Below are 18395 nucleotides of genomic sequence, written 5' to 3' on the forward strand. Positions count from 1 at the left end.
GCATCATTGTTTCGAATTTTGTTTGACTGGGACGCTAAAGTCAAAAGAGCAAAATTAAAGTAAAAAGAGCAAATCAAGCCAGCTTGCTGCAGTTGTTTCTCACGGAATACTTTCTCCCTTTATTGGCTTTTCTTTTGCTTTGCTAGTTTTTCCTGGAGAATATTCTCCATCTCCAATCATTTTTCACGTTAAATCATCTTCTTTTCGAAGGCCTTCTCCTCGGCGCGCTGTTCCATTTCGAATCTTTTCAGAGAGTCTTCCAGTCTCCATACAACTCAATCTTGGGCCACTCGTCGTTGAATGTCGTTTAATGTGCTGCTGAATCTCCTTACTAGTGTTGTCCACGGTACGAACGGTAACTGTTCGTGCGAGGTACGCGTTTGTTTCCTTTGAGCCACTTTCTTTCATGTATGTGGCTCAAAGGACGCTTCACCTTTTAGCCCAATACTTTAAGATGGCGCTTTAGAATCCGCTACAGGGTAGATTGCCTTCGCCGCCGCAAAACTCCTGGTTATGATATCAAAGCCATCTGCAAAACCTAAGAGTTGACTACCCTTGGTGAAAATCGTGCCTCCGTTTCGATGCCCGCTCGTCGGATCACCCCTTCAAGCCCCTCAAGAGTGATGTTGAACAGAATGCAGGATAAGCCATCACCGTGTCTGAAGAGAGTCTAGAGTGTCCCCGAGATGCACACAAAACACATCACTCGCTCCAATGCAACTCTGATCAGTCGCGTCAGTTCATCCAAAACGTCGTGTTTGTGCATTATACGCCATAGTCGGTCTCGATCTCGATCGACTGTATCGTATATTGCTTTGAAATCAATAAAGATGTGATGCGTGGGCACGATGTACTCCCGTCATTTCTGCAAGATCTGTCGAACCAGCGTTATGCTACGATAGTTACAGCACTCGAGCCGATCACCCTTTTTGTAGATGGGACAAATCATTCCTTCCATCCATTCCTCCGGCAGCATCTCATCCTCCCAAATCTTAAAAGTAACCCAGTATAGAGCCGCTGATAGCGCTTATCGGCTGTGATTATATTTATTTATTGTTTCTTTGTCTTCGAAAATACTCGTACAGACTGTTGCTTAAGTTAAATTCTTAATTCTATTTACAAAATCGTTCTTACTAATATGAAAGTCAAACTGATCGTAGACAACGTTAAAAGCACGAATGCAGGCACTGAATGGGTTACTGTACCCATAGTTTGTCCTATTGAGTGGCAACAGAAGTGCATCATGAGTTCGGAGAATGCGTGCTGGAGCATTTATATTTATGCTTGCAAGTAATGATGGACAGTCGCTACGGTTCGTGAGAACGTCAAAGATAAACACTCGTTGCAATCTTAGGCGCCTAGCGGAGAGTGTTTCCAAGCCAACCAGTAAACAGCGCGAGGTAGATGGAGGCAACTCTGTAGGGTTAGTCCAGGGGAGTTGACGAAGGACAAACCGTATAAAATGTTTTTGGACTCGTTCTAATTTCAGGGCGTGCGAGACGTGATACTGGCGCTGCATACTCAAGTATACTCCGTACCAATGAGCAATACAGTGACTTAAGAGCATATACGTCTGTAATAAATGCTGTATGGCGGCGAACAACACCTAGAACCGAAAAGGCTTTAGCAGCAGTTAATGCTACATACTCATTGAATCGCAGTTTGTTATCTAAAATCACACCTAAGTCACGTATAGAATTCACCCGCTCGAGGACGGCCGAGCCAATCTTGTATGGGAACTCAGTAGTAGTTAGGCAGCGAGTAAAAGATATTACCTTACATTTCTTGATGTTTACAGCCATTCCGTTTTCGTCACACCACAACAAGAGTTGATCGATGTTGCTTTGCAAGGCGGTGCAATCTTGGGCGGATAATATCACCCGAAAGATTTTGAGATCGTCAGCGAAGAGTGATTTCCCGGATGATATCCGATATGTGAGGTCGTTTACGTACAGAATAAAAATAAGCGGACCCAGTACACTCCCTTGAGGAACTCCTGAGGTGACGTTGAATGTTGTTGAGGTTTCATGGTCAACCTGTACAAAAGCTTTTCGTCCGGTGAGGTATGATTCCAGCCACTCAACTATCCAACTCGGGAAGCCAAGATGGGCAAGTTTGTCGATTACGAACGTGTGCGGAACAAGGTCGAAAGCCTTCGAAAAATCTACGTAAATTGAATCTACTTGGCGACGGGATTCAACTGCAGGGAACAACGTGTTGGTATAAGCCATAAGGTTTGTAGTTGTAGAACGACGTTCGACGAAACCATGCTGAAACTCGCTGATCAAAGGTTTTGCAGCATTGCTCAGGAAACGATGGACGACTGTTTCGAAGACTTTAGCAAGGCAACAAAGTATCGATATTCCACGATAGTTATCAACGAGTTGAATGCTTCCTGATTTGTGGATTGGGACCATTTTAGCAATCTTCCAAATGGACGGGAACGTGCAGTCAGCAAGAGAACGATTGAAAATCAGAGATATCGGGGCAGCCAGTTCTTGCGCACAGTTCTTGATGATAAATGGCGTCAATCCATCCACTCCAGGACCTTTTGATACATCTAAATCGTTCAGCACTTCAAGTACATCCCTATCCGAGAAACGAAAGCTCGGGATATCCACATCGTATGATGGTATCAGACGAAATCTTTCCGGCTTGGATGCGGGCAAACTGGCGCGGAACACACTTTTAAAGAAGTTAGCAAACAGGTTGGCAGCTTCTTTGGCTGAACTGGAAACACGTCCTTTGTATTCCACGTTACTCGGTGTGCGTTTTGACGATCTGTGGGTGCTTATGAAAGCCCAAAATGACGACGGATTCGATTTCAGGTTCGATTGCACCCTGTCCACGTACGCTGCATAGGACACTGTAAGCAGATCATTGTAGTCACTTTCGATGATTCGTAGACGATTACTGTTTTCTACAGATCTGGTGCTAAAGAATCGGTTTCGGGCTTTTCGAACCTTATTGCGTAAATTTCGGAGCTGAGGAGTCCACCAAGGCTTGCGGCTAACGGAGGACGTGCTAATTCTGCGGCGTGGTACAACCCCATCGAATATGTCATACAACGCGTCGTAGAAGGCATTTACGGTGTCATCTACAGAAGAACAACTCAATCGTTGCGTCCAGTCGATTGTCGAAATGTTATTGCTTAACAAGCTGAGATCGCATCTTCTGAAGTCGAGGACAACGTCATCTATCTCGGCGTTATTGCTATAATTTGGCACCGTGAACTGTGCGTCGAGTCGTAAAACAAACGGTTTGTGATGCTCGTCGATCTTTAACAGTGACAGTGGTGGGTCGAAAAGTTCGACGTAGTCCGGAACATTAACATATGCTAAATCAAGAATTCTGCCGTTGACGTTACTCAGCGCATTGATCTGCACAAGACCTGCTGCGGAAACCGATTCTGTCAGCACTACTTCTTGCTCTGTTGACACATTCGTGGGTAAGTATCCGTTGATATCGTCGTCAAAGTGCCAGCGAAGGTTGGGGAAGTTGTAGTCACCTAAAGCTACAAGAATATCACAAGCCGACAGTTTGTCACATACGTCTTGGATGGCTCTAGCATGAGCGTTGTAAATTGCAGGACTAGATAGCGGTCTGAGGTAAATGCCAACGACATAGATTGAACGGTGCGCTAGTTCAATACGAATGATAGCTTGTTCTAGCTGATTGCAATCGTCCAGTGAACTTGAACTACAATGATGACCTTCTTTGACAGCTATTAGTACTCCGCCACCTCTCGACAGTTCACTTGTACAGTCGTTTCTATCGCACCTGAATATACTGTAATCTGAAGATATTTCACTATTCACGATGTCCGGGCGAAGCCATGTTTCCGTCAGTACCAGAATGTCATAGTCGCAGCTGGAAAGCATCAACCGAAGCTCGTTCGTTTTAGTTCGTAACCCCCTAACATTTTGGTAGTAGATCGTCAAAAAACGTTCGGTTGTTACGCATGATGCAGTTTCCATTTGACTTGAGTTGGCAATATCGCCGACGGTAGCGGTCTCAGGATGCGCACTGCTGGAATCCAGAGAATTTTCAGGCGGGAGAAGGGATGAACAAATCGAATACTTGCCTGCGGGTGAAATTCGGAAAACTCCGTCCCTTTCCACGAAAACAGGCCCGGGATGACATTGTTGGCAGGAACCGATTAAATAATGAGAATGCCTGCAATCGAAGAATGGCACGACTGTTTCGGGTAGGTAGGGGTTTTCCTTACGGCTTTCGCAGGTGCATCCCCGTGGAGGTAGATTCACTATTAGATCGTTGCTAGGTTCGGTGTTACTGGTGACAGAACAGGATTTACAGCAGAGACTCTCCGAAATTTTTGGACGGTGTAGTCCTCAAACTGGCGAAACATTATTCCTTCTGGCCATGATGAAGGATCAAGCGCTTTGTCCTTCAAAATGGGATCAAGGCCAACTTTGAACGAAATAAACGACATATTGCTGGTGTCAGTCCCTTTGGCCACTAATTTATAAACATCAGGGTCGTTGTCAAGTTCCAAATTTGCTTTCACCATTGAAGATATCGCATCGTTGGTTACGTCTGGTCTAATACGTGACAGATAGAGCCAGAACTTATTAACTGGTTTATCACTGACAGGCACCGATATCACGTTCTGACTAAGCTGCTTTGACCCGGCTTGACATTCAGTTGATTTCTGTTCTGAACTATCAAATCCTCGTGGTCGTTTAGCGGCTCGAGTTGATTCCCCAACTATCGGCCATCGATTGAGTTTTGGGGTCAGAATTGACGGAACGGTCTTCGACGACATTGTTGTTATTTCCGTTCGGAGACTGTTGATTGCATCCGTCAAGGCTGTCATAGGAGATTTCTCATCCACTTGCCTTGATAAGGATCGGAAATGGGAGTTTTCAAACAGCTCCGCGCATTTGTCACACATCCAATAAAGATTATTTCGGTGTGAGGTGAAATAACCCATCAGGGCACGTGTAACACCAGAACACGACATATGAAACATGCTGCCGCAATACCCACGGCATACTACAAGCTCGATGCCAGTGATAGCTTAACAGCATTTTCCGCAATTTTTTCCATGGTTGAGGATGCTAAACCAAATACTATTTCTGATTGGCGTTACGGTGACGGAAAACGTGAATCGACTTTTTGGGTGTACCAATGACGGTCTGTGACGGCAATCTGAATCGATCTTTTCTGTTGGCGTTCCAGAGACGGTTAATCAAAATCACACAATGGCGCTGGGTGTAGACAAAAGCTGATTGCACTTCTAAGCAAACAGAACGGGTAAAATCACTTATCACTAAGCACTAATTATGGACTTCACAACTAGGATGCGATTCGAAACGATATTAGTGGGCACGGTGCTCCAAATAGCGTTATTATCAAAAAAAAATCTCCATAAAATCTGAGTATACCAGTCGATTTGTATTACTTTCCACCATCTTCAGTCAAAATTTTAAAAAAATCGTAGGCACAGTTTTGGAGAAATAGCCATTTAAAGTTAAAAAGGCATAAATCTCGTAGAAAAAGACAAAATACATATACAATTGTGCTTACACGGTGATCCCCAGACCGTTATTATAAAAAAAAGTCTCCATGAAATATGAGTACACCAGCCGATTTGCAACACTTACCACTATATATGGATGAAATTTAAAAAAAAGCGTAGGCACGGTTTTGGAGGTATGCCCTTTTAAAATGAAAAGAGCAAAAATCAGAAGAAAATTGACGCAATAGCTATACAAATACGCTTGTTTAGTGCGCACAAGAGTACCAAATAATCGGTAGAAGTATTTTAATATTTTTGAGATATACTGGCAAGCTTTAGACATAAAATATTGTAGTATTAAAAGGAGTTTTCCAATTTGTTCTCGTATATTAATGAATTTGGCTTTAATTAACTGCATATTTGTGAATATGTGTAGAGTAAAGAGGGGCAAAAGTGTGATTCAATGGTTTATCAGTGCAGATTGCACGTAATTTGACAACATTAGTATGAATGGTCGAATACTGAGATAGCTTGAATTTATCGTAAATATTTGTTGTTTATGAAGCATAATTGCTGAATTAAGTGCAAATGTTACTTTGGAGCGGTTTTGATGTAATATTTCGTTATATGGCAAATACGGCTCCTGTTGATATGGAGGCTATTGCTTGTTGAAGCATTGCAGCAGCGTTTCGCATCACTCAAACACCTATTTTAAAAATGCGGTGAGAGAAATTCTCAAAATATATTTCTATTTCCATAATTTAATCAAACCCCTTAAAAAGTCTTGTGGGACAAAAATGCGATTCACGGGCGGAGCAAAATTGCGATTCATGGACAAGTAAATAATGCGTTGTAATTATGAATTGGATTCAAACGAACTTTTGCCACGCTAGTGGGCATTTTTATTTTTCGTAAAACTTTCCTACGATTTTCTTCGTGAATATCCATTAGAGTAAGGTGGGGCATAAGTGCGACATTTGAAGTTGTCTTCAATTTTCATGGAATGAAGCACAACAGTAAACTAAATTTAATATTGATGTAACAACTCAACATCTTCACATTCAGCTATAAATCATCTGGAGTAATAGTATTAAAATTCATCATTTTTCTGATCAGGTGCCGAATCGCACTTTTGCCAAATTAGCACGGAAAAAGTGCGTTGACCGCGAGGCAAAAATTCGAACTTTGAATTTATGAAATTAGTGCACTTGCTAATACACCAATTGAATTGCACTTTTGTCCCATTTGGTGCTTGGCAGGATTTGATTACATTATGCAAAATAGAAATATATTTTGTAAATTTTTCTCACCGCATTTTCAAAAGAGATGCTTGAGTAATGTGAAATGCTACTTCAACTATGTTTATATTGCGTTTTCTGTATTGCGAAATAAAACATCCAAACCGCACTAATTGAACATTTCCATTTAACTCAGCAATTATAATTCGTAAATAGTAAATATATACGATGGACTTTAAGCTGTCAAAGTATGTCAAGTCCATATCAATGTTGTCAAATTATGCGGAATCGGCACTGATAAATCATTGAATCGGACTTTTGCCCCACCTTACTCTATCTCAAAAAAATAAATCTTACATTAACTTTTGTTGTAGTGCAGAACAAGGCCTACTATGTTCTTTTTATGATAATGACAGCAACATGATTATTGCAAATCATTGTGTGATAAAATAAGCACAATTGTATATGTATTTTGTCTTTTTCTACGAGATTTATGCCTTTTTGACATTAAATGGCCGTTTCTCCAAAACTGTGCCTACGATTTTTTTAAAATTTTGACTGAAGATGGTGGAAAGTAATACAAATCGACTGGTATACTCGGATTTTATGGAGAATTTTTTTTGATAATAACGCTATTTGGAGCACCGTGTGGGCACTATAGATAAATTACAAAACAGCTTAAAAGCAATTACTTGTACAAAACATCGAAAATATAGGAGCGATTTGACACATAAACATTCACTGTAGGATACACTGAACGAACTTTTAGCTCTGTCGGTAGACGGTCCTTACCAGCGGCACTGTGGTCTTCAACAACCCGATTTCTCGTTCGACTTCATGGAAATCATGCTATCTTCTATGAACACTCCTAGGTTAAGGTTAGGATCTGCTCCGTTCCGCATCCTACTGCAACTTTGCCATCGAGGTATTCATCGAAGAACTGCTTCCACCGAGCTTCGACCACATCGCGTTCGATTGTAATTACATTTCCTCCCTCGCTACTACACAGTTTGGTTCACCTTCTCATAAAACATGCGCGTGTCATTAGCTCAAAACATTTGTTCTAATTCTTCATGATCTCTGTCCTCCGTTAAGCGCTACATCGTGGTCAACTGGTTCATAGCTCGTCGGTAGTGGTAGTGGTAATGCTCAGATAATTTTTCCAAGCAATTTTATTTCCCTCCACCGCTTGTTAGCTTCAGTTAGTATTTTCCGGGGCTTTTTACCTAGTGTCGGCCACCTCTTCGATGGCCGAGCGTGTTATGCCCCAACCATCTTCGAGCTTTGAAGCACCTAACTCCTGTCTGGTGTACGGTTGACAGTTTTGAGCGCACCTGGACTGCTACTAGGTGATGGTCAGAGTCAATATCCGGTAACCCGTAGCGAACGTATGCTCGGCCTTCTATAAGAACAAGGTCAATCTGGTTCATTGTACGCTGGTCAGGTGATCTCCAGGTGGTTTTGTGGACATCCTTGCGTGGGAAAAAGGTGCATCGGATTTAATGATCCTTCTTTATTTATTTTTTCGCTCTTTTCGCTTTACGTCTTATTTCACTTCCTGTACAGCTTCCTTGCGCGAGTTTTAGCCACCGTATGCTTTATCCTTCCGGTTCGGTACCTTCCAAACTTTATACGCGTGCGGTCCAGAATGTGTCGTTGTTTTTTTGTACAAAACAAACAGAAGCTTTCGCCGTTTTTTGCTAAATCTAAATGTTGAGTTAACGTTTCAATTGGTTACGTACCATCTTGGTATTCTCCAGGTCTGTCTAATCCACGAAAATCCACAAAAACTAGTGACTACCAAAGCTCAAAACTATCAAGTGCTCTCATGAATAATAAAACACACGATAATTGCTAAATAAATCTGTCACTTCGGAATGACAAAACCACAAGTAAAAACGACTCAGTTTCGGAGCAACCATTTGTCATTAGGCTTGCGCATATTATCTGGGTGCAGTCATTCATCGTACGTACACTACCAGTCGATTATGTGCGAGACAGCGTACAACATTAAAGCCAGGCCTGGCCATTTGAAACCAAGGGAGAATTTCTCGGTTAAGCTCTTAGCCACTAGAAAAACAGCACTCATAAATTCCCGATTAGTAAAACTAAGCCGTGGTATGTAGGTATCTACATAAATTTTTTTTGCATTCTTACATTCCATTCTGATTGGCCTTGTTTGCTGTCACTAGAGCTGGGTTGTTGTGTAGCGCCACCGAAGTGATTTACGATTTCGGTTGTTCAAAAAAAAACAACTAATCACTGTAGATTTGGCTGTAATTAATTCTGGTTAAGTGAACGAATTGATTGATTCACTGAGCAAGGGTGAATTTCTAACTCTGGAACACTTAAAAGCAAACCAAACTACAGTTCCCAATGGGACGGAAAGTAATCTTTCGCTCATCTCCTGATGCGATAAAAATAAAAATAAACTTTTTACCCCTTTGATCTCGCTTAAGGTAAGCAAACTAAGTTGAACAATTTGCTAAATTTGCGTTCACTTAGTCCTAAAGTAGGGAATCGTGAGTTCGCGATGAAACTATCAATTTTACACCTATTCTTCCAACGAAGTTCCAAGACCGCGGACATCGGGATCGGCTCACCATTCCCATTTAAGGCCACGGTCATGAACAAACAGTTCTCACACTTTTCCGCGTCCTGACTGTGGTGGAACTGAGTTGGCTGCATGGCGGGACGAAAAGTAGGTGCTAGCAGGTAAAAGCGTTCGGCTAAAAGCGAAGATCGATATCGGTCGTTCATGTGAAAACCAACCTATGGCGATGGCGAAGACACCGCGATGCGATGACCGGCGACGTTGCCGAATGCCGTACCGTTTAAGGGCTTGATCGAAAATAGCTGCATTGCACGGCGCACCGTCGTAAGGTGGTCATAATGTTGGCAAACTGGCAATGGAATCTTCAACTGATATTGTGCAATCGAATTCGTGCTGTTTCCACTCACTGTCCACGACGGGAAAAAAATTTATTCTGGTGCAACATGCCCCGGGCGCTTATCGTCCAACGTCCGCCCCGAAGCTTGACTATATTTAAAATCTAGGCCAATCGAGATTCATTTTCTTCTGCCTACGAAAGGACTCCAGCCTTTTCTTTCCGATCGAAAGGTAAACTATTTGTTTTACGATCGTTCAATGCAAAACTAATCAGTAGTTGGGCCAAAGTTTTTATAGGTGATTACACGGTAGCAATATTTGTGCAATGAGTTGGAATAATGTTGAAACATTGAAAATGTAGTCGACCTACCTTGCAGTAGGGAAAGTAAATTACAGCTTGTTTTAATTTTATGCCAACGACTGCCACCGAAATTCAGATAAACTAGACAGAATTTTATCATGCAGATCAAAAGTAGTTCTGTTTTAATTGCATTCACCAGTCTCTAACATGAGACGCTTTCAGAACTTATCGAAATGTCTTGTTTCTAAAATCCCAGCAAGCGGTGAAATTTTGGCATCTTTTCCAGACTCCCTTCCGGGCGTGGTGGTATTTTTTTTCTTTCGCATAGTTTGAGGACTCGAAATTGAAATGGTTCAATTAGAAGACACCCAATCTTCCATCACTTTAAGTGTTGAAAAGGATCCGTGTTCCGGGAGCAATGAAAATAGTGCAAAATACGGATATAATTTGATTGTTCTCCTGAAATCTCTGACACTGGAACTGGACGAATCCGGTGAAAATGGCCCGCGAGCGTTTAACATTTACCTTTCGCTGGGTGATTCTGCTCCGATTGAAATATCCGGAACGGTGTCGGATATTAATGACCAACGAAGTGGTTACGCAATCAGGTAAATTTAAAACCGTAACATTCCAAAGTCGAAAGTGCAGAACCAATCTTTCCAATTCCCCTACAGCGTACCCTGTGAGAATCCGGCTGAGTTCAAAGATTATCTTACTAAAAACAATCTGAGAATTGTTATGAAGCAAAACGGAATCGAAATTGGGGGAGTAAATGTTCATCTGGTGGAACTCAACTTAGCGTCATTCGACCCACCGAATTTTGAACCCACAATCATTTCGAAGAAGTTTAGCATCGTCCATAACTCATCAACGATTGGAACAATACACCTAATTCTGAAAACGGACATCGTACGATCAGTCACGGAGCTAAGGGCATCCCGGATCGAAGACGACAGTATTGTGTACATCGTTAACGATACCCCGGAACGAAGAAGCAGCGAATATCAAGAGGATACCATGCGAAAGCTGCTGACGTGCGAGAAGTGCAGTGGCTTGAGGAGTCCCAGCGAAATTAGCTGCCGGTATGAATTGATCGACGGTATTCTGGCTCACACCGAAGGACCGAAGCAGGACATGGATTTCGAAATGATGAAGCGAAAGATTGAGCAAATCGAGCGGGAAGCGAAGCTTTATCCGGTTGGACAACAGCAGGAACTGCCGAAGGAAAGTACTAACAATCGAATTTGTAACAATTGCGGAGGAATTACAGTTACCGGAGCAACATGCGGTCGAGTTCCTTGGATGGCCGGTGACAGTGGCTATCCAGATGGTAGCGCCAAACGGTTGGTTGAAATAGAAAGGTCCGTAATATTCGACGTTATTCTAAAATTAAGTTTTCTTTTAGATTTTTTCCTCCTGGTGATGTGGATGTCACTGCTACAACACGAATATCAGAACCAAACTTTGCTCACTCGTTTGGAGGTGAAATGAGGTACGTACAATCCTCTTAATACAAATGTAAAATAACATCGAAACGTCGCATACGCTTTACCGAAAGAGATAAGAGACAACAGACGACAAACAAAAGACAAAAGACAAAAGACAAAAGACAAAAGACAAAAGACAAAAGACAAAAGACAAAAGACAAAAGACAAAAGACAAAAGACAAAAGACAAAAGACAAAAGAGACAAAAGAGACAAAAGACAAAAGAGACAAAAGAGACAAAAGAGACAAAAGAGACAAAAGAGACAAAAGAGACAAAAGAGACAAAAGAGACAAAAGAGACAAAAGAGACAAAAGAGACAAAAGAGACAAAAGAGACAAAAGAGACAAAAGAGACAAAAGAGACAAAAGAGACAAAAGAGACAAAAGAGACAAAAGAGACAAAAGAGACAAAAGAGACAAAAGAGACAAAAGAGACAAAAGAGACAAAAGAGACAAAAGAGACAAAAGAGACAAAAGAGACAAAAGAGACAAAAGAGACAAAAGAGACAAAAGAGACAAAAGAGACAAAAGAGACAAACGAGACAAACGAGACAAACGAGACAAACGAGACAAACGAGACAAACGAGACAAACGAGACAAACGAGACAAACGAGACAAACGAGACAAACGAGACAAACGAGACAAACGAGACAAACGAGACAAACGAGACAAACGAGACAAACGAGACAAACGAGACAAACGAGACAAACGAGACAAACGAGACAAACGAGACAAACGAGACAAACGAGACAAACGAGACAAACGAGACAAACGAGACAAACGAGACAAACGAGACAAACGAGACAAACGAGACAAACGAGACAAACGAGACAAACGAGACAAACGAGACAAACGAGACAAACGAGACAAACGAGACAAACGAGACAAACGAGACAAACGAGACAAACGAGACAAACGAGACAAACGAGACAAACGAGACAAACGAGACAAACGAGACAAGACAAAAGACAAAAGACAACAAACAGACAACAAACAGACAACAAACAGACAACAGACAACAGAAAACAGAAAACAGCAGAGAGCAGAGAGCAGAGAGCAGAGAGCACAGAGCAGAGAGCAGAGAGCAGAGAGCAGAGAGCAGAGAGCAGAGAGCAGAGAATAGAGAATAGAAAATAGAGAATAGAGATTAGAGAACAGAGAGCAGAGAACAGAACAGAGAAAAAAGGAAAAAGGAAAAAGAAAAGAGCAAAAAGAAAAAACGAAAAGAGAGAAAAAAAAGAAGAAAAATGAAATAGAAAAAAGACCAAACAACAAAGAACAAACAAAAAAAGAAAAAAGAAAAAAGAAAGAAGAAAGAAGAAAAAAGAAAAAAGAAAAAAGAAAAAAGAAAAAAGAAAAAAGAAAAAAGAAAAAAGAAAAAAGAAAAAAGAAAAAAGAAAAGAAGAAAAAAGAAAAAAGAAAAAAGAAAAAAGACAAAAGTAAAAAGAAAAAAGAAAAAAGAAAAAAGAAAAAAGAAAAAAGGAAAAAGGAAAAAGGATAAAGGAAAAAGAAAAAAGAAAAAAGAAAAAAGAAAAAAGAAAAAAGAAAAAAGAAAAAAGAAAAAAGAAAAAAGAAAAAAGAAAAAAGTAAAAAGAAAAAAGAAAAAAGAAAAAAGAAAAAAGAAAAAAGAAAAAAGAAAAAAGAAAAAAGAAAAAAGAAAAAACGAAAACCAAAAACGTAAAACGAAAAACGAAAAACGAAAAACGAAAAACGAAAAACGAAAAACGAAAAACGAAAAACGAAAAACGAAAAACGAAAAACGAAAAACGAAAAACGAAAAACGAAAAACGAAAAACGAAAAACGAAAAACGAAAAACGAAAAACGAAAAACGAAAAACGAAAAACGAAAAACGAAAAACGAAAAACGAAAAACGAAAAACGAAAAACGAAAAACGAAAAACGAAAAACGAAAAACGAAAAACGAAAAACGAAAAACGAAAAACGAAAAACGAAAAACGAAAAACGAAAAACGAAAAACGAAAAACGAAAAACGAAAAACGAAAAACGAAAAACGAAAAACGAAAAACGAAAAACGGAAAATGAAAAGCGAACAACGAACAACGAACAACGAACAACGAACAACGAACAACGAACAACGAACAACGAACAACGAACAACGAACAACGAACAACGAACAACGAACAACGAACAACGAACAACGAACAACGAACAACGAACAACGAACAACGAACAACGAAAAACGAAAAGCTAAAAACGAAAAGCGAAAAGCGAAAAACGAAAAGCGAAAAGCGAAAAACGGAAATACAATAACGAAAAACAAAAAACGAACAAATAAAAGTGAGTAGAAAAAAGAAAAATGAGAGAAAAAAAAAGAGAAAAGAGAAAAGAACAAAGAAAACAGAAAAAAGGAAAAAAGAAAAAGCGAAAAGAAAAAGAAAAAGAAAAAAAAAGAAAACAGAAAACTGGAATCAGAAAATAGACACGAAAACGAAATCTAAAAAAGAAAAAGTTCAAGTGGAAAAAGAATAAAATGAAAAAATTGGAACAATGGCAGATTGGAAAATTGTGAAAACGGCAAAAAAATAAAATGGAAAAATGGGAAAATGCAAAAATGGAAAAACGGAAAAGTAGGATAATGGAGAAATGAAAAAATGGAAAAATGGAAAAATGGAAAAATGGAAAAATGAAAAAATGGAAGAATAGAAGAATGGAAGAATGGAAGAATGGAAGAATGGAAGAATGGAAGAATGGAAGAATGGAAGAATGGAAGAATGGAAGAATGGAAGAATGGAAGAATGGAAGAATGGAAGAATGGAAGAATGGAAGAATGGAAGAATGGAAGAATGGAAGAATGGAAGAATGGAAGAATGGAAGAATGGAAGAATGGAAGAATGGAAGAATGGAAAAATGGAAGAATGGAAGAATGGAAGAATGGAAGAATGGTAGAATGGAAGAATGGAAGAATGAAAGAATGGAAGAATGGAAGAATGGAAGAATGGAAGAATGGAAGATTGGAAGAATGGAAGAATGTAAGAACGGAAAAATGGAAGAATGGAAAAATGGAAGAATGGAAGAATGGAAGAATGGAAGAATGGAAGAATGGAAGAATGGAAGAATGGAAGAATGGAAGAATGGAAGAATGGAAGAATGGAAGAATGGAAGAATGGAAGAATGGAAGAATGGAAGAATGGAAGAATGGAAGAATGGAAGAATGGAAGAATGGAAGAATGGAAGAATGGAAGAATGGAAGAATGGAAGAATGGAAGAATGGAAGAATGGAAGAATGGAAGAATGGAAGAATGGAAGAATGGAAGAATGGAAGAATGGAAGAATGGAAGAATGGAAGAATGAAAGAATGGAAGAATGGAAGAATGGAAGAATGGAAGAATGGAAGAATGGAAGAATGGAAGAATGGGAGAATGGAAGAATGGAAGAATGAAAGAATGAAAGAATGGAAGAATGAAAGAATGAAAGAATGAAAGAATGAAAGAATGAAAGAATGAAAGAATGAAAGAATGAAAGAATGAAAGTATGAAAGAATGAAGGAATGAAAGAATGAAATAATGAAAGAATGAAAGAATGAAAGAATGAAAGCATGAAAGAATGAAAGAATGAAAGCATGAAAGAATGAAAGAATGAAAGAATGAAAGAATGAAAGAATGAAAGAATGAAAGAATGAAAGAATGAAAGAATGAAAGAATGAAAGAATGAAAGAATGAAAGAATGAAAGAATGAAAGAATGAAAGAATGAAAGAATGAAAGAATGAAAGAATGAAAGAATGAAAGAATGAAAGAATGAAAGAATGAAAGAATGAAAGAATGGAAAAATATAAAATGGATATTATCGGAAAATGAAAAAGTGGAAACAAAAATAAACAGAGGAAAGAAGATAAACCAAAAGGTTGAAGAATTGAAAGACTAATAAAATGAAAGAATGAAAGACTGAAACCATTACTGGCAGACTGAAAGACTGAAAGGCTGAAAGACTGAAAGACTGAAAGACTGAAACACTGAAACACTGAAAGACTGAAATATTGATGATTTTTAATTGATGATTGATGATTGACGATTCTGTATTCGGAATAATTAAAATTATTTCCGACCATCTTAGTAGTGATTCTGTATCGTTGCTCACCCCTTTTTCTCTTCCAGACCTATGCAACCGCGATCGAATAGTTATCCTCTTCGCACAATTCAGCAGCCGGACACTGGTTATCTATGTCCTACATCCGTCGGATTTCGGTTAGATTTTCACCAAACAACTTTTCTTTTTTAATAAACGCACTTTTGTTCATCAGGCACTGTGAACGTTGTGGCCTCAACATGGACTGGCTACCCTTACATGCGACCTGTCCAAAGTGTGGCTACAGAAGCCAACCTCCGCGAACCAGAAGTCCCGAGCCGGCAATGTATGAAATCAGTCCGAGTCGAATGAACTCCCGATTGGAGGATTTCGAATTTATTGAACCTCAAAAGCGCCAATCTTTGGCAGCTTCGGGTCGCTCCTTGTCACTGGAAGTGAGACCCTGTCCGCTTTGTCGTCTGCGTGGTGGCCGTTGTCCCGATTGTGAACGACGTGCTTCGTTGGGACGACAGGATAAAACAAACTCCACCACTCAGTCATCTACCTCGGATTCGGAAATGCTGGCCCGCAAAGCTTCCGAAAGACCAAAAACCAGACAATCGTTGCGACACCGATTTGAAGGAATGCCAAAAAAGCTCAGCAAGGCCGCAAGATTATCGCAGCTTCAAAAAGTCTACGGCGATGATGAACAGCGGAAGCCGGAAAAATCAAGCCCTCGCTCAGCTCGTAGCTCTGTTGTTTCCCTTAACGTGGAAGATATCTTGAAAAAATCTAAAGTTCATGCCAAGAAAATGATTACCGATGGCGTTCCGAGCATTGAAGTGAGAAAGTTCGGTTCTGATCTCAATGTAATGGATAAATTGGACAGAGGTTGTTCCGCCATCAGTGCAAAACAGATACGTAAGAATCAGAGAAGTTTATTGCGACAGATAAAAAAACAGAACCGTGGCAAATACTCGTACAAGTACGGAAATCGTTATCCCGGGATCGTTGCTGGACACCGTGAGTGCATTCTTCGTGGCAATCCTGTACCTCCGCATATGGGTTGGCGCTGGGATATCAACACGCCCGGTATTGGGTGTGTTCGAAAGGGATGGCGTCCGGGTGCCGTGCGGAAACCGATAAAGGAACTAATGCAGCACTTTTTGGTTCATTACCCGCTGGATAATGTTCCGGTCAGTAGAAGGGGCAAACGAAGCTTGAAAATGGATGAAACAAAGATGGAGCAGACAAAACAAAAGCATACACTACAAATTGTGAAGCGAAATGGACAGTATTCAATTGTAATGAATCCGTTGAAAGATTCACAAACTTTGAAAACGGCGCAGGATCCTTATCTCGCTTGTGAGCCGATACAATTCAAGCTGACAAAAGATCCCAACATGAGTAAGCTGTACCAGCTTCGTAATGCACTGAAGGTCAAGGGATTCACGATGTGCGGCTGTTCCGAGTTTGAATCTTGCAGTCACAGAAACGAGAAAGAGAAGAAACTGATGGCAAAAGAAATGCGGAAGCTTTCGAAGCGTCTCGGTCTCGCGGTGACAACCGAACTGAAGGACATTCCAGTCGAGAGTGAATCGGAATTGGATTTGGAGTTTACTCCTCCGTCGGCCATGTTGAAATCGGGGGTACGAAAACCGGACGTTGTTTGCACGGAAACACAGTACTGTGTGGAGGATTACAAGGTTCAGATTCCGACGGATAAGCTCAAGTGCAGCTCAAGTGGTCGGGCAGATCCGTGGGATGTTGCGCGAGTTAAAACAGGTCGCGGCCTAGACAGAACGCACGGTAAAGGAGGCAAAGATACAAAGGGACTAAAAGGAATTGCTGGAGGAAGAGGAGGAGCCAGTGGTGGAAAAGGATCAGGCACTGGAAAAGGAATGGGTGGAGGAAAAGCCGGGACTGGAGAAGCTGCGACAGGAGGTACTGGAAAAGAAACGGCAGGGAAAGGAGGTGCTGGGAAAGGCGGTGCTGAAAAAGGTGGTGTTGCGAGAGGAGGTGCTATTAGTGGAAATGCTGGTGAAGGAGGTGCTGGAAAAGGAGGAGTTGGGAAAGAAGGTGCTGGAAAAACAATACCCGGTTCGAGGGGAAAGAATGCTGCAGGTTCTGCTGCTGGTGAAGCATCCAGAACAAAGAACAAGTGATTATAATTTAGCATTCTTATATTTTGATACTTAATGTTTTATTTCAGAATATATACTTACAGACTAATTCCAAAAACTAACCTTTTCTTACCCATCTCATGAATATTTCAATAATTTTTGTAGAAATTTGACCTAAAGCAATATGGTTTAGACGGCGAAGCATGACTTTCTAACTAACTAACTATTTAGGAGCCTTTAGGGACTTTCATTCTTATACAAATTCGACGGTTGTTTAAAATAACAGATAATCTAATAATCGAAAACCGTACTTATTGATACCGTGGTATCGTTTTTAAGCCAATCTTGATGAAATGGAAAAACGCTGCAATGGGTAAGAAAGGGTTAAATTTTATTTTGTAGACAGCTAACCTTCGTCAATAAGAGCAATAAAGTATCCTAAGCAAATACTTAAGCACAGCAACGTAATCGCTGTTGAACGTTGGTCGAATTGACTAAGGATAGTTGTCGTTTGTTGAATTTGTGCACTGCTAAATAAAAATCTACATTTTCAGATCACAGGGAGCACGTCAAAGAAGCACAATGGCGGGTGTAAAGTTTGACAGGGAAGCTAAGACAAACAAATCGGGTGCCACCTGCACGGGCTACCGCAGCGCTGCTGTTACGCCGGCTTGCGGTTATCAAGTCAGTTCAAATGCTTGCTACACATTACCTTGTGCCCCGGCTGCTGTGTGCTACAATCCCTGCTGCACAGGTTGTATGATGTGAAATTTATTTTCTAGCTTTCTTTTACTTTTTTTGTTGAAAAATTATTGTTTTTAAAATTTTACTAAAAAAATTTAAAAATCTCC

The 18395-nt window shown here is 40.3% G+C and overlaps 1 protein-coding gene across 1 annotated transcript; it reads left to right on the forward strand.

Annotated features, from left to right (window-relative positions):
• Positions 1-10259: 10259 nt before the first annotated feature.
• Positions 10260-17620, forward strand: LOC128735355 (uncharacterized). Its single transcript, XM_053829844.1, has 6 exons — positions 10260-10519; positions 10586-11254; positions 11317-11403; positions 15511-15600; positions 15657-17196; positions 17264-17620. Exons 1-6 carry the CDS (start codon positions 10260-10262, stop codon positions 17618-17620), a joined length of 3003 nt encoding a protein of 1000 aa, XP_053685819.1.
• The last annotated feature ends 775 nt before the right edge of the window (positions 17621-18395 follow it).

The sequence above is a fragment of the Sabethes cyaneus genome, chromosome 2 (genome assembly GCF_943734655.1).
Source record: "Sabethes cyaneus chromosome 2, idSabCyanKW18_F2, whole genome shotgun sequence".
Classification (NCBI taxonomy): Eukaryota; Metazoa; Arthropoda; class Insecta; order Diptera; family Culicidae; genus Sabethes; species Sabethes cyaneus.

Excerpts from the sequence above, each read along its gene's own strand:
- LOC128735355 (XM_053829844.1), top strand. The coding sequence starts at position 10,260 with ATGGTTCAATTAGAAGACACCCAATCTTCCATCACTTTAAGTGTTGAA. Across the intron at positions 10,520-10,585 it reads CGAAGTGGTTACGCAATCAG|CGTACCCTGTGAGAATCCGG; the intron begins GTAAATTTAAAA and ends ATTCCCCTACAG. Across the intron at positions 17,197-17,263 it reads ATCCGTGGGATGTTGCGCGA|GAATTGCTGGAGGAAGAGGA; the intron begins GTTAAAACAGGT and ends AGGGACTAAAAG.